General features: G+C 35.3%; 2 protein-coding genes across 3 annotated transcripts; both read left to right on the top strand.

The window, feature by feature from the left end:
• The first annotated feature begins 3,449 nt into the window (after positions 1-3,449).
• Positions 3,450-7,852, top strand: LOC111021159 (wall-associated receptor kinase 2). Its single transcript, XM_022298014.2, has 4 exons — positions 3,450-3,977; positions 4,491-4,806; positions 6,151-6,318; positions 6,395-7,852. Exons 1-4 carry the CDS (start codon positions 3,450-3,452, stop codon positions 7,633-7,635), a joined length of 2,253 nt encoding a protein of 750 aa, XP_022153706.1. The 3' UTR covers positions 7,636-7,852.
• Positions 7,853-14,554: 6,702 nt separating this feature from the next.
• POD1 (POLLEN DEFECTIVE IN GUIDANCE-like protein) lies at positions 14,555-26,320 on the top strand. Of its 2 annotated transcripts, none has more exons than XM_088119703.1 (11): positions 14,555-15,617; positions 16,386-16,537; positions 16,860-17,020; positions 17,696-17,784; positions 18,934-19,007; positions 23,734-23,884; positions 23,966-24,133; positions 24,649-24,746; positions 24,841-24,963; positions 25,074-25,142; positions 25,639-26,320. In XM_088119703.1, the coding sequence occupies exons 1-11, from the start codon at positions 14,918-14,920 to the stop codon at positions 25,843-25,845; spliced, it is 1,992 nt and encodes a 663-aa protein (XP_087975829.1). In that variant the 5' UTR covers positions 14,555-14,917; the 3' UTR covers positions 25,846-26,320. The 2 variants fall into 2 exon arrangements, with proteins under 2 accessions (XP_087975829.1, XP_022153682.1); XM_022297990.2 differs by having other exon boundaries at positions 14,556-15,617; positions 16,917-17,020.
• The last annotated feature ends 752 nt before the right edge of the window (positions 26,321-27,072 follow it).

The following is a 27,072-nucleotide window of genomic DNA, read 5'->3' as shown; positions in this document are numbered from 1 at the left end:
CTCGGTTTTTGAACCAGGGCCGAAATCGAAACCCCTCACTAGCTAGTACTATTCATGATGTTAGTTTCTTCGAAGTTTAGATTCATTCTGGTCTTAACGGCTGTTGTTATCGCCCTCGCCACTGTCTCGGAGGCGGCGAGGGTGCCAAGAGAGTATTGGGAGCAAATGATGCCAAAGAAGCTTCCATCGCCGTCCTCGGCACCATCGAAAGGGACCAACTCTGTGGCAAAGGCTGTGAAGGTTGATGGGATATTGCCCGCAAAGGAGGGGAAGGTTTAGGTTTCCGACAGTTGATTGTCACGTCGAACTCACATTATACTTCAAATACTTCCTCTCTCTACTCTTCGCGGAGTCACCAGAGAGATGAAGATTGGGGGAGTTAGAGGAGGAGGAGGCGGCGACCTACAGCGAAGCTACCACTGATTTCGCGTCCGATGGCTGGCCCGAGCTCTTGGAGATGGGCTTTCATGGCGGATATATGAACATATGATATTGGTTTAGATTATTATTTTTGTTTGATTGAATTTGGAAACCCTCTTGTAAAGATGATGGGGTGGATCATGATCAGACCAAAAGCAAAAAAAAAAAAATAATAAAGAGAAGAAGATCAAATAGAACTGTTTCTGAAACTTCCCACCAGAGAATGAAAGTGAAAAAAGTCTCATTTTATTGCCTTTGGATCTGTTAAATTTCAATATAAAAGTTCTTAATCGCTGACTTCTTTCTAATTTATTACCTAAATTTTATGCTTAGTATTTTTTGTTGTATAAATTTGCTTGTTGAATCAAAAAAGGGTTATAGCATTTTATTATAAGAGGACTGAAAAATGTACCAAATTTGACCATTAATATAATGGAGATCATTATTGTACGTGAAAAGATGAGCTTTAGGCACCCAATTAACTACTCAAACTGTAATAATTTAATTAGGGATGACAATGGGACGAGAAAGTTTAGAGACACTGTTCTTATTCTCAGTGTTATGTGGGAGATTTTAACCTCTATCTCACTCATGAATTTTAGGAATTGTTACAATAACACCCTTTCGAAACTTTCAAAATTTTGATCAATCACCTTTGATTTCAAATTTGGTAGAAATGAGAAAAAAATTGGTTTTGATGTAACAATAATTTATAGTTTTAAAGTTTGATTGCATGCAACAATTTGTTTAATGGTAATTGGTACATTTTTGCAATATTTAAGAGTTAATAAGTAAGTTTAAATCATAATTTGATTAGAATAACGTTCCGAGAGTTATGATTATGATGACTCTTATAATTTAAATGTGTTTTTACTATTAATATGGTACAAGAGCTCAAAAGTTAGCATGATCTGATCCAAAATAGGATTCGACCAAAATCAATGAGTCAAAATAGCCACAATCCTAACAAAGAGTTTATAATATAAGTGAGCTTCTCCTCATAGCCAATTGATTTTGAGATGTAACCCCTAAATATTAAGATGGTAGCAGAGCGGGTGATCTTGTATTTGAATCATTACATTGTTATTTCCTCACCCGTTATAATGATTTCCACTTATTGGGTTTTGTGTAATTATCCAAACCCACAAGTGAGCTGAGGAGTGTTAGATATCCAATATATAAAATATAAACTTCTACTCAACTCATTAATTTAAGCTTTTTTTGTTGGAGGTGGTTTATTCATCCATAACAGTTTTTGGAGTCAATATTGGGCCTCGTTCGGTAAGGTTATCATTTCTTATTTCTCGCAATTAATTATGTTTCTCGTTTCTTATTATTTAGAAACATTCTCAAAATTGCGTAGAAATTTTAGAAACAATTCAAACAAGTTTCTTGTTTCTTGTTTCCATTTCCAAATTTATTCATCGAACTCACAACCTCTGGGTTGGAGATATATGTCAATTACCACTGAGTCATGCTCGCTTTGGCTTTAATATCGGCTTGGCAGAAGGGATTGTAATTATTATATTACTTCGAGTGAATTATAATCTCTATATTCACCGAGGAAATACAAAATTCTAGTTATAATTTAAGAAAAATACTTTGGCTCCTTAACACTAAGGACCAAACTTTTTCCTCACCATTATTGAAAATTTGAGAACTCATTAATTTTTATAAAAAGTTCCTTGTTTTTGCATTTCCTCTCTTAGTTGTCAAATATTTAATGGTGGTAAGTACAAGATTCATTTTCAGTATTTTCCATAATTTAAAAGCTAAGTGTATTAGTCACTAATATGTATTCCATATTTTTTCAAGGTCGTCCCTATTATTATTTTTTAAAAAAATCAATTTCGTCTCTTTATGTTTTAATATTTTTTCATTATATGATTATAACAACTTCTATAGTCGGGACTAATTTTTTGAATTTTTACTGGTCACCACAAAAAATTTCAATGAACTATTTAAATGATCAATTTGTGATTCATGCGATAAATACTAAAGGCTTTCGATAGACTTCTTTCATTTTCAAATTAGCTTGCGACAAGTCCAAGCATTAGTATGAATTTCATTGATCGTGCAAGGCCAAATCCATCTTAACGATGAATGATTCGATGATAACAAGAAATCAAAATGAATCGTTTCATGTCGTCCTTCTTCCCTCATCAATTCCCAATGAACAATATGATTTTGAACCTATCATTTTTTCGATTTGGTCGATTCCGAAAAATTAAACCCCTTAAATTGAACCAACGAAACATTTCATTTAATGAAGCCCAATTCCCTCCGTCAAAGCCACATTCCGCGGTAAAAACTCTTAGTCATGAGCTCCTCAAAACTAAAGAGACTAGACGAGATAGAATATGCGCGTATAAAAAGTAGAATATACCATAGACAAAGAGTGAGTCTCCCCCTATGCTAGGGGTAGGGACTAGAACACCTTCAACCAATTACAAACATTTTCTTTATTAAATTCGATAGAAATAGATCAATAAAAATATAGATCCGAGTCAAACATTTTCTTTATTAAATTCGATAGAAATAGATCAAGGAAGATGTATTTTTCAAATTTTATATATACCCACTAATCACCATCAAAAACAAAGATTAGATCCAATGACATGGTCATAAGTTAAAATATTTGTAATTATGTGTAAATTTCTCTTCAAAAAAAACAAAACTTTGTATACATTTTTAGGTCTCCTGCTTGGAAAAAGGCTGGATGAGATATTACCAAAGAAAGAGAACGACATCTTCATCCCATGTCGTTGGAATTGTCAGAAAATTAGAGCTGAGCTTGTCGTCTTCATTAAGTTTCATAATTAAATTTAATTACCATAAACTTTAAATACTTAATAACCGGCCAGCGACGACTTATAAAATTATAATCCAAGCTTTTTATTTCCTTTACCTTCATATATCTAATCTGTTGAGTATGTAAACTTTTATCATCAACTTCTCAAGCATATCACACATCAATGGCTTCTTTTTTATGGAAGATGCAAACATTCTCCCACATCGTGCTGCTGATCATGGCCGCCGTGGCGAGCCATGATGCTGAAGCGTCGGAAGCTCTTCCTCGACAGTTGCCGATCACCTTCCCCAATTGCACGGACCGGTGCGGCGAAGTGGAGATTCCGTACCCATTTGGACTCACTCCTGAATGTTCTTTCAGTGAGGCGTTTCTCATCACCTGCAACAGCTCGCTTAACCCGAGCAAGCCGTTCATTGGCGACGTTCCGGTCGTGAGTATTTCGATCGAAGATGGCGAGTTGGTCATCGAGACTCTTGTGGCCAGTTATTGTTTTGATGCTAATGGGAATACCTTTGGCAGCCACAAAGAAGCTTTTCTCAACGTCGACCAGTTTACCATCTCGACGAGGAACATCTTTACAGTTGTCGGCTGCAGCACGGTCTCGATGATCGGTGGTGCCCTCCGGGACGGCGAAAGTTACATTGCGGGATGTGCATCGTTCTGCAGTGGTTATCGAAGTATAGTGAATGGGTCATGCTCTGGCGTCGGGTGCTGTCAAATGATGATCCCTGGCGGATTGAAAGAGGCAAGGTTTTAAATATCAATGCGCATTCGAAGGTCTCAAATTTATAAGGGTGGATGATAATTTAGAAATTTATGAAAAAAGTTATAAAAATAAATAATAATTCGTAAAAAAAATAATGTTGTTTTTCTCCGAAATACTATTAACATATTTTTTTTATATAATTCATACAACGTAGATTGAGAGTATTTTTCTAACGATTCTTTTCGGTGAAATTGATCAAAAAGGTAATTCAAATTTAAGGTGATTGTAACACTTATTTAAGTATTTGCAAATATATTTAATTTTTAACCTATAATGTTTTTTAAATGTTGTAACTTTTCAATTTCTTTCATTTTTTTGGTACGTTTCTTAGGTTTTAGTGAAATTTTGAGTTTAATCATTGAAAAGTATAAACTTCCATGAAGCTATACATATCTATATTTTGTAGGTAAATTCTTTTAATTTTCATATTTTATCATCAATTTAATCCTCTCGAATCTATAAACATATGAAAATGGTATGTGTTAAACACAGATGAATATAACATTGGAGGAAGGAAACGACATATCAAATGGGTCGGATATATATTCATGTGGGTACAGCTTCGTGGTGGAGGAGAGGGAGTTCAACTTCTCATCGGCATACATTCCAAAGTTTCCGAACACCACGGTTCCGATGGTTTTGGATTGGGCGGTGGGCGACGGGCCGTGCGAGGCGGCCGTAGGTGGCGGGAGGAATGCGTGTCAGGGAAACAGCCGCTGCGACAACCCAGGGTTTTTGGGGGGCCACCGCTGCAGCTGTTTGGAGGGGTTCACTGGGAATCCATATTTGCCCAATGTTGGTTGTCAAGGTACAACAATTTTCAACTCTCTATGTTCTCTTTTGTACGAACTTTAGGGTGTGGTTTTGGGGGACATGATAATTCAAGGTGCTTTTGAAATCTACTCATTTAATAACCACTTTGAACTCTATTTGGAGGTGATTTTGGGTGTGGCAATTGTCAAAATTACTCCGGTATTTGACAAACTAAAAATTTATTTTAGGAAGGTTAAAAATCATTTCAAATAGAATTTTTAACGTATTACTTATAGTGTGTTTGGGAGTGATTTTGATATGGCCAAATCATTTTTGCAATTGTCAAAATATCATTTCCATTAATCATATTTGGCAAATTAAAAAATTGATTTTAAGAAAACATAAAATCACTTAAAATTTGATTTTTAAAGTGTCATTTGGGTGGTGATTTTGAAAAATCATCTTAAATCTATTTTTTTAGAATCACTTCTTCTACGTATCATTACTCCCAAACACACCTTTAAAATTTAAATGAAAGTGATTTTTTAGCGTGATCAAAATCATTTTGTTACTGTCATAGGTTCCATTTAAAATAATAATGTTTCTTAGTAATTCTTTAAATAACTCTAAAGAAAAGTGTTTTTTTGGTTGAACAATTCTATGATAGGATTGACTTGCGATGATGTATTCTTTTGCTATTGGAGAACTTTGATGTTAGTTTCAATTACACCAAAAATTTTTAACTAATCTACTCTTGACGTTTAAATTGATTCAAACGTGCTACTAAACAATCTTTATACTATTAAAACAAGTATTGTAAATTGACATGGTTGTTCAATTGTAAATAGAGAAGTGGTGTAGCCGTGGCTTTTAAAAAATCATTAAAAAATAAACGTGGCAAGTATTAATAATCACTAGACAATCACTTTTCACGTCACGTTCGTCCGTTCATTTTTTAACTCACTTTCAATTTGAGTGATTGTCTGGTAGTTACAGGTACATGCTTTTCATGTATTTGTCATTCATTTTCTAAAAATCATAAACTCAATAACCACTTCTGTTTTTATCAACGTTGAAAATTGTTCAAAAAGATATTTAAATCAATTTTAAAGGTAAAGGGCAGTACTCAAACTTTTTAGGTGATAAAGGTAGAATTAAAAACTAACCTCAAAATGTAAAAGGACAAGAATATCCCTACTACTCTAGGCATCTCCATATAATATCTCTGTGTTTCATCTAAAAAATCGAGATAATTATCATATCTTATATATTATATATTAAAATCTTCTCTGGCGAATATGAAACTTTTGTTTGCATTTCGCTGCACAAAATTCATGGTCATTTATATATATATATATATATAATAACCCAAGGAGTAATTATTGTTTAATTTGTACAGACATCAACGAATGTGATGATCGTAATGCAAACGAGTGTACGGATTTATGTACTAATACGGAAGGAGGTTATAAATGTTCTTGCCCTGATGGATACTCCGGCAATGGCAGATACGACGGCGACGGCTGCGTTCGCCGCCGCCGCTCTCATGTCCTCCTTTTAGCTCTTGGTACGATTCCTTTTCTTTTTCTTTGTTTTCTGGAGGAATCACTGTTCTTAATTCACAATTAATGTTGAATTCACAGGAATCTGCGTGGGCGTCTTGGCGCTGCTAGTGACTTGTTCTTGGTTCTACATCGGATTCAAGAGATGGAAGCTCATCAAGCTGAAGGCCAATTTCTTCGAACGAAACGGAGGCCTAATGTTGGAGCAGCAGCTTTCAATCAGAGACGAAGCCGCACAATCTGCAAAAATCTTCACGGCAGAGGAATTGCAGAAAGCCACCGACAATTACTCCGACGACCGAATCGTCGGCAAAGGCGGCTTCGGAACAGTCTACAAAGGAATCCTCCCAAACGGCGCCGCCGTCGCGATCAAGAAATCGAAGATTGTCGACAAAACTCAGAACAAACAGTTCATCAACGAAGTCGTCGTTCTCTCGCAGATCAACCACAGAAACGCGGTGAGACTCTTAGGCTGCTGCTTGGAAGAAGAAGTTCCGCTTCTCGTCTACGAATTCGTCTCCAACGGCACGCTCTTCGAACACATCCACAGGAAAAAATCGCCGCGGTCAATTCCTTGGAAAATCCGCCTGAAGATCGCATCGGAAACCGCCGGAGTTCTCTCTTACCTTCACTCTTCCGCCACGATTCCGATCATTCACAGAGACGTGAAGTCCACAAACATTCTCCTCGACGAAAATTTCACCGCGAAGGTCTCCGATTTTGGCGCCTCGAAACTCGTCCCCTTAGATCAAGCCGATCTGTCCACGATCGTTCAAGGAACTCTCGGATACCTAGATCCAGAGTATCTCCAAACCAGTCAATTAACAGAGAAGAGCGATGTGTACAGTTTCGGCGTGGTGCTCGTCGAATTGATGACCGGAAAAGTTCCTCTCTCCTTCAGCCGATCCGAGGAAGAACGGAATCTATCGATGTACTTCCTTCTCGCTCTGAAACAGAATCGGCTCGGAGAAATTTTGGACAAAACTCTTGGCGGCGGTGTCGAATTCGAGAAATTGAAGGAAGTTGCGAGCCTGGCAAAGATGTGTTTGAGAGTGAAGGGAGAAGAAAGGCCGACGATGAAGGAAGTTGCCGCAGAGCTCGAAGGTCTGTATCAAATGGTGTACGGTCATCCATGGAATCTGGACGACAATTCCTCGAGTGTGGAAGAAGCAGAGCTTTTCCTTAGCGAGGAAAAAGAAGCTCAAATGGCGAATTCGCTTCCTCGTGAGGACGAAACTGAAGGCTGTAATGGCAGTAACCGATATCACAGTTTCCCCACCAACGATATGATTCCCATTGCCAAACCGCATTCCGGGAGGTAAAATCAAAATGGATTCAAATTCCTTTTTTTTTTTGGTAGGTTCTTAAAATTTTTAATGTTCCATTTTATTTTTTCCGCTTTTTTTAGTCCACTTAGGTTAAATTACAAGTAGCACTTTTATTTGCAACGTTCCTTTAAAAAGTATCTAATATGTTAAATTTAAGAGCATGTTTGTTAACGTCATTTTTAATAAAGAAAAATAAATTGCATGACCCCAACATCATAAGTTCAAATATAATAAACAAGCTTTTTATTTATGTTTTGAAATAAATTGGAAATAAGGATATGATAGAAGAAATTTGTTTGTGTTGTTTCTAAAATTTCTATATAATTTTGAGAACGTTTCTAAAATTTCTATATAAGTTGCAAAATGCTTATATTTCTTAAGAAAATTAGAAACGAGAAACAAGAAATAGAAACGTTACAAAATAGCAGTGTCTAGTAGTATTGAGTTTGGTTTCTTATGGATTCTTGAGTTGAGTTGGCATTAGTTAACCTAATAGAGATGTTGAAGGGACGTTAATCCCGTAGTGGAAACGGAGATCTAGTTCTTGAATTTTGAGGAACCAAACCCACAAATGGAAAAGAAAAATGTCTCTAGTGAGCATCTTTGCTGGTGGGAACAACGATTGGAAACCCAGAGAGAATTGAGAGAGAGATTTGAGAGAAAAAACCATTATGCACAAAAAAAACAAGAAGAAAAGAAAAAACCCACTCCCGTGCAAGGGAGTGTTTTAACATTATTATTATAATAATATTAATAATTAATAGTAACTATTAATTAATCATATTAATTAATAATGGATTAATTATATATATATAGATATATTAACTAAATAAATAATTAACACTTAATTATTTATTATCAAAATAGAATCATATTCTAAAAGTATTTCTCTCGTATAACCTATAGTTATAATGTACATCTTATGCACATTATTTTTAAACTATAGTTTTAATATGAATCCTATTCATATTGATTTTATTTGAATCTCATTCAAAAAATTTCTCTAATAATATATAGTTTTTTAATTTAGAATTAACTATATATTATAATGTATCAATATACATATATATAATCCCTTGAGAAATTTGAACATTTCAAATTTTTCCAAAAAAAATTATCTTTCTTTTACCCATTGTGAGCTAGCAAGGGGACCTAATGAACCTACAGATCAGAAGCTCCAACGATACGAGATTAATCGGTCAAACTCATTAACCGAGTTAATCAACTTTCGTTAACTACGGGTCACTCCACTAAAGACTCGCAGCTGCACTCTTCTCACTGCAGAATGTTTTCGTGTCTACGGATATACGACCATTAATGGCAAGTCAATCCTTCACGAGTGCTCGTAACTCAAGTTGGGTCAAATTACCAATTTTATCCTTGAGTTACATCTTACTCCTTAAATACCACTGGTCCTCTAATGATCAACCCAGTTATGGTCTAACCAATAACCGAAAGTCCATCTCGAGCCAGTGAGAGGATGGAGCCCTTTATTCAAGTCCTGGAGTCAGCATTTAAGAGAACACTCATCTACTTCCCGAAAGTTGGGGAGAAGTGAATTCCATCTCGTGAAGTTATGTTCCCAGCTCCCCACTCGGTCTCGTCCCCAAAATGGTAGGAATATTGAGTTGGCAACTCGGACCACTCTTACCCATACAGATCAAAGAACGAGCCCTCACGGACATGAGTCCATAACTCACTCAGGATTGAGAATGAGTTGTCTAGTCATCCTATGAAATAGCAATCTGTTAGTCAACGGCGTTACATATAAACATCGACTATTTCGTGGTCCGGTCTTATACAAACTCATTGTATAGGATACCCTCATTCGCATGTCTCCACACGAACGACCTGGATCGGGTCGTCTGTAATATTTACAAAGTGGGCCGTATCCATAGTGTTGTCAGAATAAGGTGCGCAGCCTTATCCATATACTATAGACCCTTTAGATTATTCCTGAGACATTATCCACTTGTATATCGAGAGTATATCAAATATATACCCAGTATATATATTGTCCCGGTTACATATAATAACATTGGATATTTAGTTTATTGGATTTAGACAATGCAATGCTATGAATTCAACAACAAATTGATTGAATAAAACTATATTGAATATAAATTTGTTTTTATATTAATTACAAACTACGAGTTTAGGACAACACACTCAACAGTTGTTACAATTGATATTATGTTGACTTAGACTTTAGGTAAAAGAAAATGAAGAATGTTTTTATGTCAACTTAACTTAAGAACCAATTAGAAACCAAATTCAAACTTTAGGGACCAATTAGAAACTAAATTCAAACTTCAGAAACAAAACATGTCACTTTTGAAATTTCAAGGACCCGGTTGAAACTAAATTTAAATCCTAGAGGACCAAAAATGATGGTCTTGTAAACTCGTGGACCAAATAGAAATCAAGTTCAAATCTTAGGCAAAAGTATATTTTATCATATTTAAAACTAAATGATCTGTTAGATATAAAATTAAATTTTTCGTCAAATAGAACTCTCAACTTTCAATTTTGTGTCTAATAAGTTTGTGCTTTTTTTTAACGTAGGTTATGTCAAAATAAATAAAAAAATTAATGACTTTTTTTTTGAGATAAATGCCTTATTAAATATAAAATTTGGAAGTTTAACGACATGTTAGATATTTTCTAAAGTTTAAGAATTTATAATATACAAATTGAAAGTTTGGAGACTTAACAGACATTTTTTAAAGATTAAGAACCTATTATACACGAACTAGCTGCAATCTTACAGACTAAAGCTTGTAATTTAACTAAAATAAAGTCTTTGTGGCTGAGTTTTTATTAGTCATTTGACTTATAAGATGTGGTTTGAAATTGTTCTACTTAGTTACATAAATAAAAGACGTGGTTGTATTAAGTTTATGTTAAATAATTTACAATAAAATTTATGAAAAGAGCATAATGATAGTTTTATAGCAAATTATAATGGATGACAAAACAACTTGTAATATTTGATTTACCAATATAGTAATTTTTTTCCTTCACTAACCGAGCATAGCTCAAATGATTAAGGCACCTATCTCTGACCAGAAGATCGTGAGTTCGAAGACGTGTCGAAGTGAAAGCCCCTGGGATTATTAGGTCGTGTTAAGCTATACTCGTTTTGGTAAAATATTCATTTGTTAGTTGTTCAAAAGACGTCAAACTCATACTAATATTAAAATACATTAAAAATTAAAATCGTATTTAGACTATATTTTAAAATATTACAATATTGTGACATTTAACTGATGATGGTGCTAAATTGTAAATTTAGAATGTTAATATAAAATAATTTATAATTTGATATATATTATTTAATTTTTGAATTAAATTTGATTCGTTAATAATCAATATTTACGATCACATAAATACATTTTTCTAGAATAATCACACAAAATAAACATATATAAAATTTATTTTCAGACATCTTAATCTCAAACATATATACAACCGTATATTTCATTCTCAAAACAAGAAACCTTGAACCAAATGGATAGATCATTTTTTATTTTTTTATTTCTAAATCTCCGTTTGTTTTAAGTTACAGCAAAATAAATAATAATAAAACAAAAATAAAATTGAGTTGACTAATAAAGTTTGAAATTTGAAATTAAGAAGGTTAATTTCAAAATTACGTTCATACACACAAATAAATCTCAGACTTTCTTTCTCGAAAAAAGAGAAAAAAAAATCTTCCCGCTTTCCTTTTTTTTTTTTCCTTTTGCTCTACACTCTCCCAATTTTCTTTTTTCTTTCTTACTAATAATTAAATTTTTGAACAAAAAATACCAAATAAGCTTTGAACTTTAATTCTGTGTTTAATAAGTCTCGTGTCTAATACGTATTTAAACTTAAAAATTGAAAATTTAGGATTCTTATCATACACAAAATTTAATTTCATTTAAATGTCAAAGACGCAAGAGACTTAGATAAAATTTGGAGACGTATTCACACAATTAAATGTTTAAAACCTATTATGACTAAGAATACAGATTTTGCAGTGATCTTCACAGGGAGCTGTGCAATTATTTGCTTGGAAAAATGTCAAGAAAAATCTGAAGATACTTTAAAGGATGATTCGGTGGGGCGGCAGCCTTAGGTGTTGGATAGCCATTTTGTAAGTCCACAATTCTTCATCCCTAATCTTGGAGGAGTGTCTAATTAGAAATTCTAGAACGACGATCGTGGGAATGACGGGAAGAAGTTGGGTGGCGTCATCAAGTTGCTCAACCAGTAATGAGTATACTTATAAGAGCTCAGACACCAATAAATCTCTAGCTAAGACAATTATTGATTACATGAAAAACATATAAGGATAAGTTTGTGGCCGACAGGACAAGACCCTAACTGGCAACCTTATCACTTTTGAATCTACTTATGAAAAGTAAAGATAATACATGACCAACAAGATAGGACAAGACCCTTATCTTATGGAATCTTGTGTTATTACGTTGATTTGGAATTTCGTGCTAGTTCAGGTATCCATATCAATTTGAGTAGGGGATAGAGATCACTTTGATCTCTCGTAACGAATACTAGGGATAGGTTTTTCAAAATCCAGTGATTTACGCCTGAATGAAGTAGACATGTCTATCTGTTATTTTGGCTTTACAGGTCTAGATGCAGACATACTCGATTTGCTTTATATAAACTCTTTTATCGTTGACTATGGTTCTTCTTCCTTGAAATAAACATCAATTGATCTGTCAGGATTTTCTTCAATTCAATCCACAACTAGTTGTCTTTTAAAGGGTTTTGATGTAGACTCTTGGATCTCTAGTTATTTGATCCCATTGGAGAAGCTTTGGGACAATAACCAAGGATCTCAAGGTTAACCTCCATAAGCATAGTCTGTCCTTGCGGATAGACTTCTAAGACTCTTAGGGCCAAACTGATATAAAGCAATTTGTGATATACTCTAAATATAATAGAGTATGTTATGACTTCATCTTCTGGATTTTAAACCCTTACATTTAATATCTAGAGTGGGGGTTTTAAGAATATGAGGATCATCATCTGCAATGCAATATTCGGGTCTACACTTGAAGAAGCTTGTCCTTTTTTAAGGTTTGATTGCACGATTTCTAGAGTCAGAAAAGTTTAAGTGCCTTTTGTCTCTTTAAGGCAACATAAACAGGGTTGTCTAAACCTCTTCTTAATAGAGGTTTGACAGCAACTTGAACGCAACCGATATAAATATATTTGAATTTCGTTTGGTGTTCTAAAATTGATTTCCGAGTAAGTAAATTCAAGAGTAGTAAATTCATGAGCAATAGGGAGATTTTTCTCCACAATCTCTATGATATTTTTCTGACCAAAGTTGAAAGTGTTGATATGATAAATTTCCTTTTTAAGAACATGAGGAATATTCCAGATAGAGAGCTTCTTCAATTTTCACTATGTCTCTACTTTTATTGACGATTTCACCATTATCTTGGTGTTCATGTATAGTTTTTTACTTGATGAAGAAGGAACTAAGACCTTTGTCTAGAGAGCAAGATAGAGCTTAGAGAGAAACTTATAAAGGGGGTTCATAAAGGCATATGGAGGGGAGGATAGGATACCTAGAGTAGCAATATGTTTTACTTCAAATTTCTACATACGATCTAAATCCATCGTTTCGTTAATTCTCCTAGTTTTATCCTTCAATATTATTCTTTTGAGATTATAAGAGAGTATTCTGAACTTGGAGAAGGAAATTTCATCTGTAACACCCGTTCATGAGGTTGACCAGTCCTTTTGTTCGTTTATCGCCTGATTTCCACCTATGACATTGATATTTAGAATACTATTTTATCGTATCTGTTGAGGAATAGGATTGATTGAATAGATAGAAGATATAACAAAACAATAGAGATATATCATACTTAAAATTCAAAAGGCAAAAGCATACCACTAAAAGGTTATATGTTTCCCAATTCCTCCCCTCGAAAAGGAGACTACTTCATAGAAAGAAGAGAAGAGAGAAGTTTTTTGAGGAAACGTTCTGATACCATAACTGGTTGAGGCTTATGAGTATACTTATAGGAGCTTGAGACACCAATAAGTCTCTAGCCAAGACAATGATTGATTACATGAAAAACAGATAAAGATAAGTTTGTGGTCACAGGACAAGACCCTGACCGATAACCTTATCACTTTGAAATCTGCTTTATGAAAGTAAAGATAAGACGTGGCCAACAAGATAGGACAAAACACCCTATCTTATGGAATCTTATCTTTAAATGACAAGACCCTAACAAAAAATGTAAAATAATTACAAGTAAAGCGAAATAATTACAAACAGACAAACAACTTTACAAAAGCAAAAGAAAGATAGATCTGCATTATCTTCAAACATCTTCTGTCCCATCATCAGACAAGCAACTTGATGACGTCACACAACTTCTTCCAGTCATTCGCACGGTCCCCATTCAAGAATTTCTAATTAGACACTCCTTCGAGATTAGTGATGAAGAATTGCATACTTACAAAACGACTGTCCAACGTCTAAGGTTACCACTATGCATCCAATCCTCGAAGCATCCTTGGAATATCTCGAGACTTTGCTTGACATTTTGAAAAGCAAATGGCGCGACTCCTCATGAAGATCACTACGAAATCTGTAGTCTTGGTGAGTTACGTTGTAGCTATCTCTGTCATTTTCCGATAAAAATTAAAAAAAATAACAAACAACAATTAGTTAGCAATGAGGATTCTGTTTTTCTTGATGGAAAAAAAAGAAGCAAGATTTGAAAATAGAAAATCCCATAAAATTGAAATTTATGGAATAAATATATGTATATATATTCCATTTTGAGAAGGTCTAATATATATTTCATTATCTATGCGAAATTTCAATCAGGACTATTATTCAAAATTCAAATAATTTATGTATATTGGACGTTTTAGGGAAGGTATTTTGCCAAACTGTAGATAGTGAAGAGCGGATTCTTTTGGTTCAATTTCCCTATTTTGTTCTATATTCATCCTCAATTTGGATTGGGCGGAGGAACGTTGTGTATCGTTCTCCATTGGATGAATCGTACGTGTCGCTCTTTAGGTCTCCATTGATGATTCTCGAATTCCAATCCAAGTTTTCTCCTCCTCCTTTCTGGATTTCAATTGCTAGATTTCCATTTCCATAATCCCATTTCCCAGATCAAAAAACAATCGCTCTTCCCTTCCTCATAGGGATGCACGGAAGGAAGATTAGAATCACTCTTTGATTCTCGGTATTTTCCTTCTTTTATATGCGATTTTTTTTTGGTCAGTCATGGAATTGAGAACCAGCGGTAGAAAGCTGTCTTTCGATGTGCTTCGCGGAAGCAGTTCCTTTGAAGAAGACAGATCCTTGTTGTCTGCGTCGAAGTCTGATCCAATTCCGATTGGCGTCGTAGAAGCCATATCTCCACATGCGATTGAGAAGCCCAATCGGAAAAAGAGGCGGCATCGTGGCTCGAGGAAGAATAAGGCAGGGTCGGCGACGGCGACGATGACGGCACCTACGGATTGGTCAATTCCGGAGGATCCGATCACTGAAAAATGCATGATCTCTAATTCCGTCTACGACAAGCCCGAAGACTTGGGGCGACTTTCCGTGAACAGAGACAGTAGTTGTACCAATCGATTGGAGTTGGAACTGAATTACCGGAGCTGTTCTGCTGGGACTGTCGTTTGTGAGGAGTTGCCTGTTCCGGAGGAGAGTAGAGGGAGCGTATCTATATTGGGGCAGGCAACAGAGCTGGATTGTCAAAATTTGCGCAATGATCGGTTTAGTTTCGGTGAGTTGAGGCAAAGAGCTGTGGCTGGAGATGATACATCGTCAAGGTTTGGCGATGAGAGGAACGTGGAGACTTACGTGGAAGAAAACTCTACAGTGAAGCAAAAAAGTGAGCCAAATGGAAATGTGGTGCCAAGACTGGATACTGCGAGATCCTTGGACTGGAAGCGGCTCATGGCCGAAGATCCTAATTGTAAGTGAACTTTCCTTGTTACTTATGATTATTTTCTCTATGAATTCCCTTAGCATCTTCCGTGAGGTAGACGTGGTCAGGTGGTTGAATATCATTAGTTGCTTTTGATGTAGGAAAATTTTGACTAGAAATTTTGATCTCTTCCTTATTGAACAAATCTCCATCGACAAAGAAGAATGGCAGTGCAGTAGAGCACAACCTCATGTTTGCATTAAAATTAAGTCAATCAAGTGATGAGGAACGCTAACTATGCTTTCTGTTTTTATGCTTTTACAGAACTAAAAAGTTGTTGTAAAAAATAATTCTGATCGTTTACTCCCATTATGGTGTACATTTGAATCTAGATTAACCCATTAGATTGGAGTTTTACCAAATAAATTTCATGTACAAATTATTGCAAATTGGAAATGTGGTGCTTCTTCCTGGAAGAGGGACCGTATCTCTTCCAATTCGTGTATGTTGTTTAAAATGACTATGTTTTTCATTGTGTCAGTATAGCGAGGATTCAAAGAATGTTTTTTGACAGTACAATTCATCCAAAATAATAATAAACACAATATTAAAAATTTTATTTTCATTGCTTAATTTTTTTAGTATGATTAATTTTTATCTCATTCTCTCTTATTCTTATTCACATTAATTAAATGGGGCCTATAGAAGATGCAAGTAAAGTCAAATTGGGAAGTGTGCCGATATGATTCCTGTATGTGATCAATATTAGTTCATCTGTTGTTATGCTTTCTTCATATTACTGATCTTTTGCTCCAGATAAGTTATCTGCAGATAAGTCACCAGTTAAAGGCTACCTGGAGGAAATGTTTAATGGAAACTCATTGCGGATTACAACCACCTTTGGCAATGAGAAAGAACGAGAAAGAGTTTATGATACTATCTTTCGCTTACCATGGAGATGTGAATTGGTAGCCTTGGCTCTCCTTTCATAATTATCAATTAGAGAGCTGCAAACTTGTTAGTACATGAACATGGTTTTGGTTCTATTGAGACTAGCTTTTTAATCATTTAGATCAAACTAATCATTTGACAATTATGTTGGTCTCAAGTGTTGTATAGGTGTATTTTGCATTGTTTTATAACGTTTGTTGGTTTATATTCTGTTGATAGATACATGGATTAAAGTTATATCCTTGTTTTTTTTTTTGTTGATATATACTTGTTTCCGGAAAAAAACTAAACATTCCCCGCCCATTTTTGGGGGGCTGGGTAGTCGGTTGAGGGTAAGAGCTTTATGGAAGAACAGTCTTGCTTCCAATAGTTACTCCTAATTTGGACTTGTTGCAGCTCATAGATGTCGGCTTCTTTGTCTGCCTTGATTCATTTCTTTCATTGTTAACCGTTATGCCAACAAGGATCATGATAATTCTTTGGAGGCTTTTTAACACAAGGTTAGTTATCAGCTTCGATATCCTTTTCTTTGTGAAGTTTGATATGAAACTGCAGATACTGCATTTTCCTGTGAAGAGTCAAGTCGTTGAGGAATCTAGCCTTTTAGTGGTCCTATGTATTAGTAGATAATTATGATAAAACTTATTATATGATCTTTGAATGACCAAATTCTGATCCTTGCTCAAAGGCAAGATTCTTCTTTTATAGTTGGACGACATCCCATCTTATTCTTTGTTAAACATTTGCATGGTTAATATGATCAGATGTTTTGGCTGCCAGTGCCATGTACCTAAAAGGCTACACTTGGTAGTGTGATATTAAACAAGTCATGCTACATGGATCTTTATATCCGAACTTAAATAAACATATATTCAAGAAAAATGTTTTTCTTTCATCTCACTTTCTCTATTGATTTCAACTTCCAAAACCAACGTACATGTTGATCTCATTTTTTGTGTGAAAGAGGTATCTTTTGTGCTTAATTGCTTGTTTTGATATGTTCTAGGAATTCTAAATTCAGATACTTGAAGTCAAACTTATGAAATATTGTGGAGCATCTGTTTGTTATCTCTTTTCTTGAACAAGATACTTTTGATTAGCTTGTTGCCTGTCAATGTTTTCAACTCAAGGTAACTAATGATATGTAAAAATTTACACTTTCGCTTTCATAACAGGAAGTTTGAAAGACCTTCATCAGCAGAGTTATCTGATTTTGGCTGCTTTTTAATAATGGCATGTGGAGTTGCTCTCTTACAATTGACGGGTATGGGATACGACTTCAGATCATGGAACTTTTATTATATCTTGTTTATTGTTTTGCATTAGACTAGTGGCTTGAGTACTGAGGAAGCTCAAACATAGATAGATTTTTAAAATATGCCATTTTTGGAAATTTAGGATATAGTTGGTTGGTATGCGAATGTGGAAAAATTTAAGACACATAGAGCATAGTCCCAATTGATTAAAATATACATTTGAGAAATAGATTTTAATATTTTTTATAGTCTTTTTTTATTCAGTACAACAAGTGGGTTGGGGATTCGAACTCACGATTTCTTGGTCGGAGATATTTTTTATGGACTCTACTCTCATAGGTCTATGAGTCGTGTATATAAAATTTTACTTCATGGATAATAATCACAATGTTCAATTTGATGCAAGTTTAAATATCGAAAAGCAAGTAATATTTGATTCCCCTCATAACATGACTAAAATTTGTTGCCAACACTCAAAACAGAAGCATTATTTCAGTGTTAAGCCTCTTTCAGTTTCATCCTTCCCTCTTTGTTTCTGCTATGACCGAGTGACGTAGGATTTGCTTTTGATCGTTTCCCCCTCTGTTTTTTGTACGTTGCTGCTGAGAAACTTTTGTTTTTTTTTCCTTCCAAGGTTTTACATGCATATTTTCTGCTTCTTTTAAAACTTATTTTTCATAGTCTTTAATGAGAAAATCTCTTCAAAAGCTGCATTTTGGCATGTCATGGTTGTGCCTCACATAATCTCTTCAAAAAATTGTGTCTGTGCTTTCGTAGATGAGTAAAAATTTGTGCCACAACTGTTGGTTGGCCTGTCTAGATTTTTTTTTTGGTTCTGGTTATTTGGGAAGGGTTCCTCCTTTCGCTCCTGTTTTTGTTTTCCTGGTCAGTTTGTTGGTAATTTGACTTGATTTTGGATTATATAGTTAGGGCTGTTGTTTCGCCCCACTCTCTTTGGTTGGTTGTGGATTTTATTCCTTTCCTCCTTTTGGAAGTTGGTTTTTTTTGCACATTTTGTTCATTTTTATCTACCAATGAAAAGTTGTTTCTTCTTCAAAAAGTAATTTGTGCCGCAACTGTGAGCAAGTCTTATTTATACACATTACACATTTTATGTTAGCTAATATTTTTTTTTATATATTGTAAACCCTTTTCAGATATCAGCTTAATTTATCACATGATTCGTGGTCAAGGAACAATCAAACTATATGTTGTTTACAATGTACTGGAGGTTAGTTGAGAATCAGGTGTAGAATAACCCTTCTTTTAATCCAGTGCTTTACCATTTTAATAGATTTCAAATGTATTAGTCATTAATTTTTTGGAACTATTTTCATTTTGTTCTTATTGATATTTGGACATAATTGTTTGATGAAAAAACAACATGATGTATGTATACTCACCTACCAGCATGTTTAATGTCTTTTAAAACCTGATGTTGATAGAACTTTTTAGCTAATTATCAATTGTACCGCTGTTTCTTCAAATCGATCTTGTGAACAGTAACTTATTTTTAGAATCATCGGAAGAATTCTATTTCCAATAATTGATTTTGGAACACTCTCCTGGAAATAAACAGATGAGTGTTCCTCAGAAAAGATGGTTTTTGGGAGGGTTTGCGGAATGTGTATTTTTTTCAATATTTCTCCTGGGCTCTTCAATTCTAATTTGTTTTGTAATTATTCTTTGGGGAGAGATTGGGTTTTGTGTGCACCCAGATCATTAACTGCTCTCCAAATTTCTTCCTTCGAGAAGGGCTTTTCAATATCAGCACTTTGTTGGGGAGAGATTGGGTTCCAATCAATAGGGTGAGGGAGAAATCTGCTGCCTTCCTTTTCTGTATACAATCTGTGAAAAAATGTTAGAAATTCTTCTACAATCTCGTTTTCATTGAGAAGGCTCTTACCATTTTCAGATTAAACCTTAGTAATAGCGCTCCTCCTTCTCTTTGCAACCACTACTCAATGGAAAAATGAAGTGTTTAGAACACCTTCGTGTAGCATCTGGATTTACATCGTTGTCTCCAAATTATTTCCTCTTTGGCAGCTACTGAAAGAAGCAGTGATTCAGTGATTTGATGGATTTAAATTGTGTTTTGGACAAGTAGTAACTCCCCTTATTCCTCCAAATTGTCTAGGATAGAAAGCTCCATCTGGAGTTGGCTTCTTGTAAGTTGATGCTGCGGAAAGTAGACTCGTTCCATGTTTTGATGACTGCCTTCAAGCCCTTCAACTTCTGTATAAAGCCATGTCCTGGCCAGCCTCTCAAAGTAGGTTTAGCCCACCAATATTCGACCAGTTGGGGAAATAAACAATGTTGCAACCACATGTTCTCAAACTGGAATGGAGTGGGGCCCATTTGTGCAAGCCGAAGGAGAGAAGGATTGGGAAGTGATCAGAAGTAGGACGGTTCAGTCTTTTGGTAAAAGCGTTCTAGAATTTCGTAGTAAAGGTCTCCGTGGCCACAAATTTGTCGATAAGAGTGAGGATGGGACTCTCTAAAGTCGGAAGTCTAAAGGCTAATGGATAGAGGAATTTCTTGTAGTGCAGCTTGTTCAATGAAGTCATTAAAGTGTTTCATATTGTCTTTCGTAAGTCGATTTCTCCTTCGTCCATCTGATCGAGTTAAAGTCACCTCCCATAAGCCAAGTGTAAGAGTAAAGATATGAGAGATTAGTCAGTTCACGCCAAAATAAAAGTTTGTCTTCTGTTTGGGATGGACCATAGACTCTTGAAAGCCAGAAACTGGAACCATCCGTGAGAGAGATGAGGAGGGTTAGGGAGAACACACCTTTGGTTATATCTGAGACTTGGAAGGATGGGTCGTTCCACATAATGAGAATACCCCTGATGCTCCATTAGATCCCAATGTGGTCCATCCAATGTCTTTAGAGGTCCAGAGAGATTTGATGGTAAGCCAATCAGTATGCATCAGTTTCGTCTCTTGCAAGACGACAATGGTGGGGTTTTATTTGAGGATGAGATTCTTTATGAGTGCTCTTGTTTTCCAAGAGTCTAAACCTCTGGCATTCCAAGACAAGATGATCATCTAGTTTGAGGTCGACCCACCTATTCTCTTGTCATAGTTGATGGATGAAGAAAGCCCCTTTAATTCCCTGATGATTCCTGATGATTACCCTGCTTTCCTTCTTGTTGGACATCATTTTCTTTGTGGGGGGTGGGGTAGAGGTGTTAAAGTTGGGTTGGGGTTTTGTGAAAGAGATAGCTAAGGAGGGTAAGAGTGTAGAAAAGTTGTCAGAAAGGTTTGTGCTAAGAGCATGGTTCTAAATATCCATAAATACGTTGAAATTTCCATCGACATATCCATATTTCCATGGGTTCGACATCGACATGAGAGATAAATCGACATTTCCATCATAGTATAAGGAAGTCAACAAAATATAAAAAATATCAACAAAATATCACTAATATGTACATAATATTAATATGAATTATTTTTAACAAATTTATAAATAGGAAAATATTTATTTGTTAATTTAAATATTTTTTACGATTTTTTAATTTTTCTAACTTTTACAAAATATCCATCGACGTCGACATTTTATCGATACTTCTATCGATATTTCCATGAATTTGAGACCTCGACATTTCCATCGACATCGACATTTAAAACCTTGGCTAAGGGCAGTGTATAAGTTGTGATATTGTTAGGTCAAGGGGTAAAGATGGAGCCATTAAATGGTGTGGGCTAGGGTTGGCAGCGTTGGCAGTAGAAGTACACAGATTGGCAGAGGTAAGGATACTTTCGACAAGGGGACAAGTAGGCTTTTCAGAGTGTGCAGCTCGAGGGTACAGTTCGAGCAACCCAACCTCAAGGATGTTGGACGGAAAAATTTTACGGAGGGAATTCTGCCATGGATTGTGGTCGAGTAACTCAAATATTGCTCTGTGTTGAAGAAGGGGTCTATTATCACTTTGATCTGTGGCGAGGAATATGTTGGTATCCTAATCTCCACTGGAATAACCCCCATATGGGTAATCCTTGATTTTGATGGTGGCCTCGAGCATATCTAACCGAAAAAAGGGTCGTTTTGGTTGCTTCAACATAACCACCACAAGAATCTATTAGGTTCCCAAATATACTAAACGAAACAAGATAACTATATTGCAATATCAAAGAGAAAATTACAATATCAATAGTCTTTCGAGAGGGCTATCTCTCTCCCAAGAACTCTTTCAAGTTCCTCACCATACACTATTCCCAAGATATGGTGAGGAACCCCCATATGGGTAATCCTTGATTTTGATGGTGGCCTCGAGCATATCTAACTGAAAAAAGGGTCGTTTTGGTTGCTTCAACATAACCACCACAAGAATCTATTAGGTTCCCAAATATACTAAACGAAACAAGATAACTATATTGCAATATCAAAGAGAAATTACAATATCAATAGTCTTTTGAGAGGGCTATCTCTGTCCCAAGAACTCTTTCAAGTTCCTCACCATACACTATTCCCAAGATATCTTTCTTCCCTCCCTACTACTATTTATGACAAACTCACCCCTAACTAATTACTATAATAACCCTAACTATAATACTAATACCATTCCTAAACTATCCTTAGAAGGACTCTCACGATTTATAGGTCTCCTTATTTCATTTGTCCAATCGGAGGTTCCTAATCTTGATCCATCCACCATAAGGTGGAATGTTAGGGGAAAGGGCTGCCACTTCAGGGCTCCAAGGCATAAACTTTAGATGGAATCTTCCGACTTTGTACCATTCTTTAATGCCGCAAATAATAAGGCTTTGGTCCTTGCTTTCACATCGGAGGAGATTCATGTTCATAAAGAAGGGATTTATGGTGCAGAAGTGGCTGATATGTTCCAGGAGTGCACTGGTAACATTGAACCAATCGTCATGAAAATACTTTCTGATGATAATGATGGAAGGTTCAAGCTGTGGATCTGCTTTGGGGTAGTATTCAAAAGTTCCATGAACCTTTTTGTTCATTTGTTTGGAGGAGGATGGCAAGGCAAGGTGTGGGGTCTTCCATCACAACCTGTTTCCCTTTCTTAATGACATTTATATCGCATTAGGTAGTTGTGCTGTTTAAAGCAGTTTCAGTAGTATTCAATTGGGGTGGGGGGATTTGAGGTTGGTGCATCATTAATAGGGGAAGTCTTTAAAAGACTATATAAAGCCTCCCATCCCTTTCTTTCCTCACCTATAGGAACCAGTATCTTATTCGGACCTCCATTGTTGTCGAGTTTCGGGATTTCTGCAAGGGTTCCCTTCCTATTGAGGATCTTTTCCACCCAGATTGTGTGGTCATATGTGCGCATCTCTCTGAAGAATTTCTGGTTGAGGGGAACACTGAGGAGGGAATGAAAGCTGTTCTTGATCCAGGTGAGGAAGGACCAATGGATGGTTAGGAAGAAGCTCTATCTTTGGTGGTTTTTGTAAGTTTGACTCTGCTACCTCTAGTTCTCCTATCAATCTCTATTGTGAAATGTTTTCTTTCTATGTAAATGAGGCGGGGAGAAAGCTTGTGTGTCATGGCTGCAAGGGCAGGGATCAGGGTTCATGTCGAGAGAGTCCAGCAACGAGGCGGGGGTGGGGGGAGGGTGAGATCCATCAATGAAGCAAATTGTTGATCCCAAAAATTAGCGCCCAATGCATTTGGTATTGATCCAGATAATTGGAATGTGCTATCTCAGCTTTGAGTTGTTTCGTGGTTGGAGTGCACGTAAAAGAATTTGAAGATCTAGATAATGCATAGAAGAGGATGGGACCGAGTTTAATGTTGGGAGTAAAATGGTTTAATTGCCTTGCAGTTTTGATCACATATCAAACTTTCTGTGATTTTGTATCTTTGAGAAATTTTCTTGCACTATTGTGTAGCTGTAAAATATTGATAACTTTATAAATGAAGGTCTTATTGTTTCTGGTTAATGAGAATAGTAACATTCTTGATCCTTGTTCCCTTGTTTCAGATATTTGATAAACTATTTCAAAGTTTTGGTGGAGATGTATTGCAAACTTTATTTAATTCAGCAGACGGACTTGCAAACTGTCCACCGGAAAACATGGGGTTCTGGATTGGAAGATTCATTTCTGATCAAGTTTTAGCCGTTACTGCCTCAAATATCCTTATCCTTGAGTTCTAGAATCTTTCTCATAGTTATAGATATTTTGATGCTCCTTTGGCTCCTTGACTGTTCATACTTGTTCATTCTTTTATCTTATTAGCTCAGGCAATCACCTTATCAACCTGTATAGTGGCACATAACAACGCCTTGCTTGCTTTGCTGGTGTCTAATAACTTTGCAGAGATTAAAAGCAATGTGTTTAAGCGTTATAGCAAAGACAATATTCACAGACTGGTTTACTTTGGTACGTCAGCCTTTTTTATTGCATGATTACAATTAGGAGTCTTATGCATGCTTTTACTGTAATTCTTTTATTTTTCAATTTTCAGATACTATTGTTAGGAAACTTAGAAGGCAAAAATGCCATGCTACTCCCGTATTAATAAATCAAGTTGTATTTAGGAGTAAAATATTATGATTCTATTGTACTACTACTACTACTGCTTTCGAATCTTATCTGATGGCATTCTGTTAAATTTTAAGATTACTTTGATTGATTAGAGTTCATTTGTATGCTGAAGATACCAAATCTCTTATCTAAAGTTTATATTAGATGCATATTATCCGTGTGCGTGGAATCTTATCTAATAAGATTTTGCGATAGGGAGTGATGTGCTGGTGTTTTCTTGTCCTCTCCATACCCTAAAGTTCGTTTAGATATCGAATAATCTTGCTTGGTCATTAGTGTTCTCTATCTCATCCTGTGTGATTAAAGCATTGTTTAGATCTTATAATTATTGATGTTATTAATTTCGATAGATTCAATCGAAAGATTCCATATTTTGGCGTTTCTCTTGTTTGTTTTGGCTCAAAATATTTTGGAGGCGGAGGGTCCCTGGTTTGGGAGTTTTCTCTATGTAAGTTCTGACACAGCTTTACTTGAAAACATTTTATTATTGAAATTGATGAGTAGGAATTATATTTCTAATAATTTTTGTCGGGTGGCTGCAGAACGCTCTCTTGGTTTTCATTTGTGAAATGCTCATTGATATCATAAAGCACTCATTCTTAGCTAAATTCAACGACATAAAGCCTATTGCATATTCAGAGTTTCTTGAAGACCTTTGCAAACAGGTTCGTAATTTTCTCAATTATGCCTCTTCTTCTTAATTTGTCAATACATCACTTTACGTCATAAATACATAATGTAACTTTTTTTAAATTGTTATTACATCCATCCTTAGGCTCTAAATATGCAAGGTGAAGATGCAAAGAAAAACTTGACATTTGTTCCCGTTGCGCCAGCTTGTGTGGTAAGATACTTGTTTTATACCTTCAACAAATCGAAGTAGGAAATATCCTTCTATGAACCGTAAATTCTGTCCCCTGGAGTGTCTTGCCACGTCATAAGAATGTTAATTCTTTAGAGCTAAATTGCTTTTGCCACTTTATCAACTTCTTTATAGAAGATAGACGGTATGGAATGTTGCAGTTTTTCATGCACAATACTTGTGTACACGCTAGGATTTCTAATATAGTACTTCTTTTAAACTCCATTACTACATCTAGTAGATAAGTGGGGTCTCACTTACATTTTTAAACCACTAAGAATGTACCATATTAGAAAGTTAATAGGAGGCCCCTACTTACCGGTGTGGGCAATTATTTTTCTTTCTCATGTGTGAACCAAAGATTTAGGAACATTTATGCAAAAAGACTCTCATGGATCTTTTCTCACGGATCATGATCACTTTTGGTAGTTTAAGTTGAAAAGTTTGGATGCATAAAGTAATGTTACATTCGGTGTAGGTCATACGAGTGCTGACTCCAGTATACGCTGCCCTTCTTCCTTACGATCCACTCCGATGGAGGTTTCTTCTGGTTCCTCTCCTCTTCGGCGTGACCTATGTCATGCTCATAAGCCTCAAGACGTTGGTTGGCATAAGCCTCCAGAAGTATTCAACTTGGTATATCAACCGATGCCAAAAGAGGAAGCACCATCTACATAATGACTAATCAGAAGAATGAACGGTATTAACCTCACACCCATTACTCAAATTTAGTTGCTGCTGCTTTAGGTGGTCGATCACGACATGCGGAAACCACACGATGTGACGCGTAAAGATTGGCTCACCTTACTCGTGGCGTAGGTCGAAGTGGCAACCTCGAAAGCCTTTGCCACAGGTTTGTCGAGGTATCGTTATATTTTTTGGCATCAGAATGCAGAATGTGCATACAAAGAAAAACGAACTTTGGCATCAAATTTTGTTATTTACTACATCACATAGAGGTTGTGGCTTAGGGAGATGGCAATCATGAGTTGCAATCTAATATGTTTCTCACAAGAAATTTATCAGTGAATAAGAAACAATCCTAGAAGAGATTTTCCAATATTCTGTTTTTGACCCATTAGTATTACTAGGGATAAATTCTGTAAAAATTCAAGTTTTATGATTGGATGTCTTTAGAATAAAATTTTTATACAGGTCCACTTCTTTTTTATGCTCTTAAAAGATAGCTTTTGTGGACTTCTGCATGAAGTTCATAATTATTTGAAGTATTATGAGTGTTCAATGAAAAACAATTAGGCTAAATTATAATTTTGTGCCTATTTGATTTTTTAAAACGTTAAGATTTAATCTATAATCGATTCTAGAAAGCACATGAAAGAATGAAATAAATTATATACTTTGTTTTGTTATCTACCCTTTTATATATTTTTAAAGTTTTAAGTCAAAATTTGAAAACTATAAAAATTAGTTTTTAAAAAATTAGTTATGTTTTTTAAAGTTAATTTTTAAGAAATGTGATGAATGCCAGATAAATGGTGAGAAAGCAAGTATGATTTTAAAAATCAAAATCTTAGCTAGTTATTTCTCCTGGAAGATTCATTTAATATGTCAAATTAGTTGGTAACACATTTTTTTTATCAAAATCTTTTATCATTTATTCAATCAAAATATGACACATCACTCAAGCAGATAATTAAGTAGAAGTATGGCTTTATACATGTCAAAAAAAAAAAAAAAAGTCGAAGTATGCCTTTATAAAATAAAATGCAACGCTGACTAGTTTCTTGAAGTTTATAATACATATCTCAAATATTTACCCTATATGAATTCTTTTTACAAACATCTCAAAAGTTGTAAATGGATATCTAAAAGATTAAAAAATATTTTAGTCTTAAATAATATTCCTTAAGCTTAAGGAGTTTTGAATTCCTTTAGATAGGGTTAGATTTCC

Source organism: Momordica charantia (genome assembly GCF_013281855.1).
Source record: "Momordica charantia cultivar OHB3-1 chromosome 11 unlocalized genomic scaffold, Mcharantia_2.0 BLBB01000011.1, whole genome shotgun sequence".
NCBI classification, from domain to species: Eukaryota; Viridiplantae; Streptophyta; class Magnoliopsida; order Cucurbitales; family Cucurbitaceae; genus Momordica; species Momordica charantia.
This window is presented reverse-complemented; position numbering and strand designations above follow the sequence as displayed.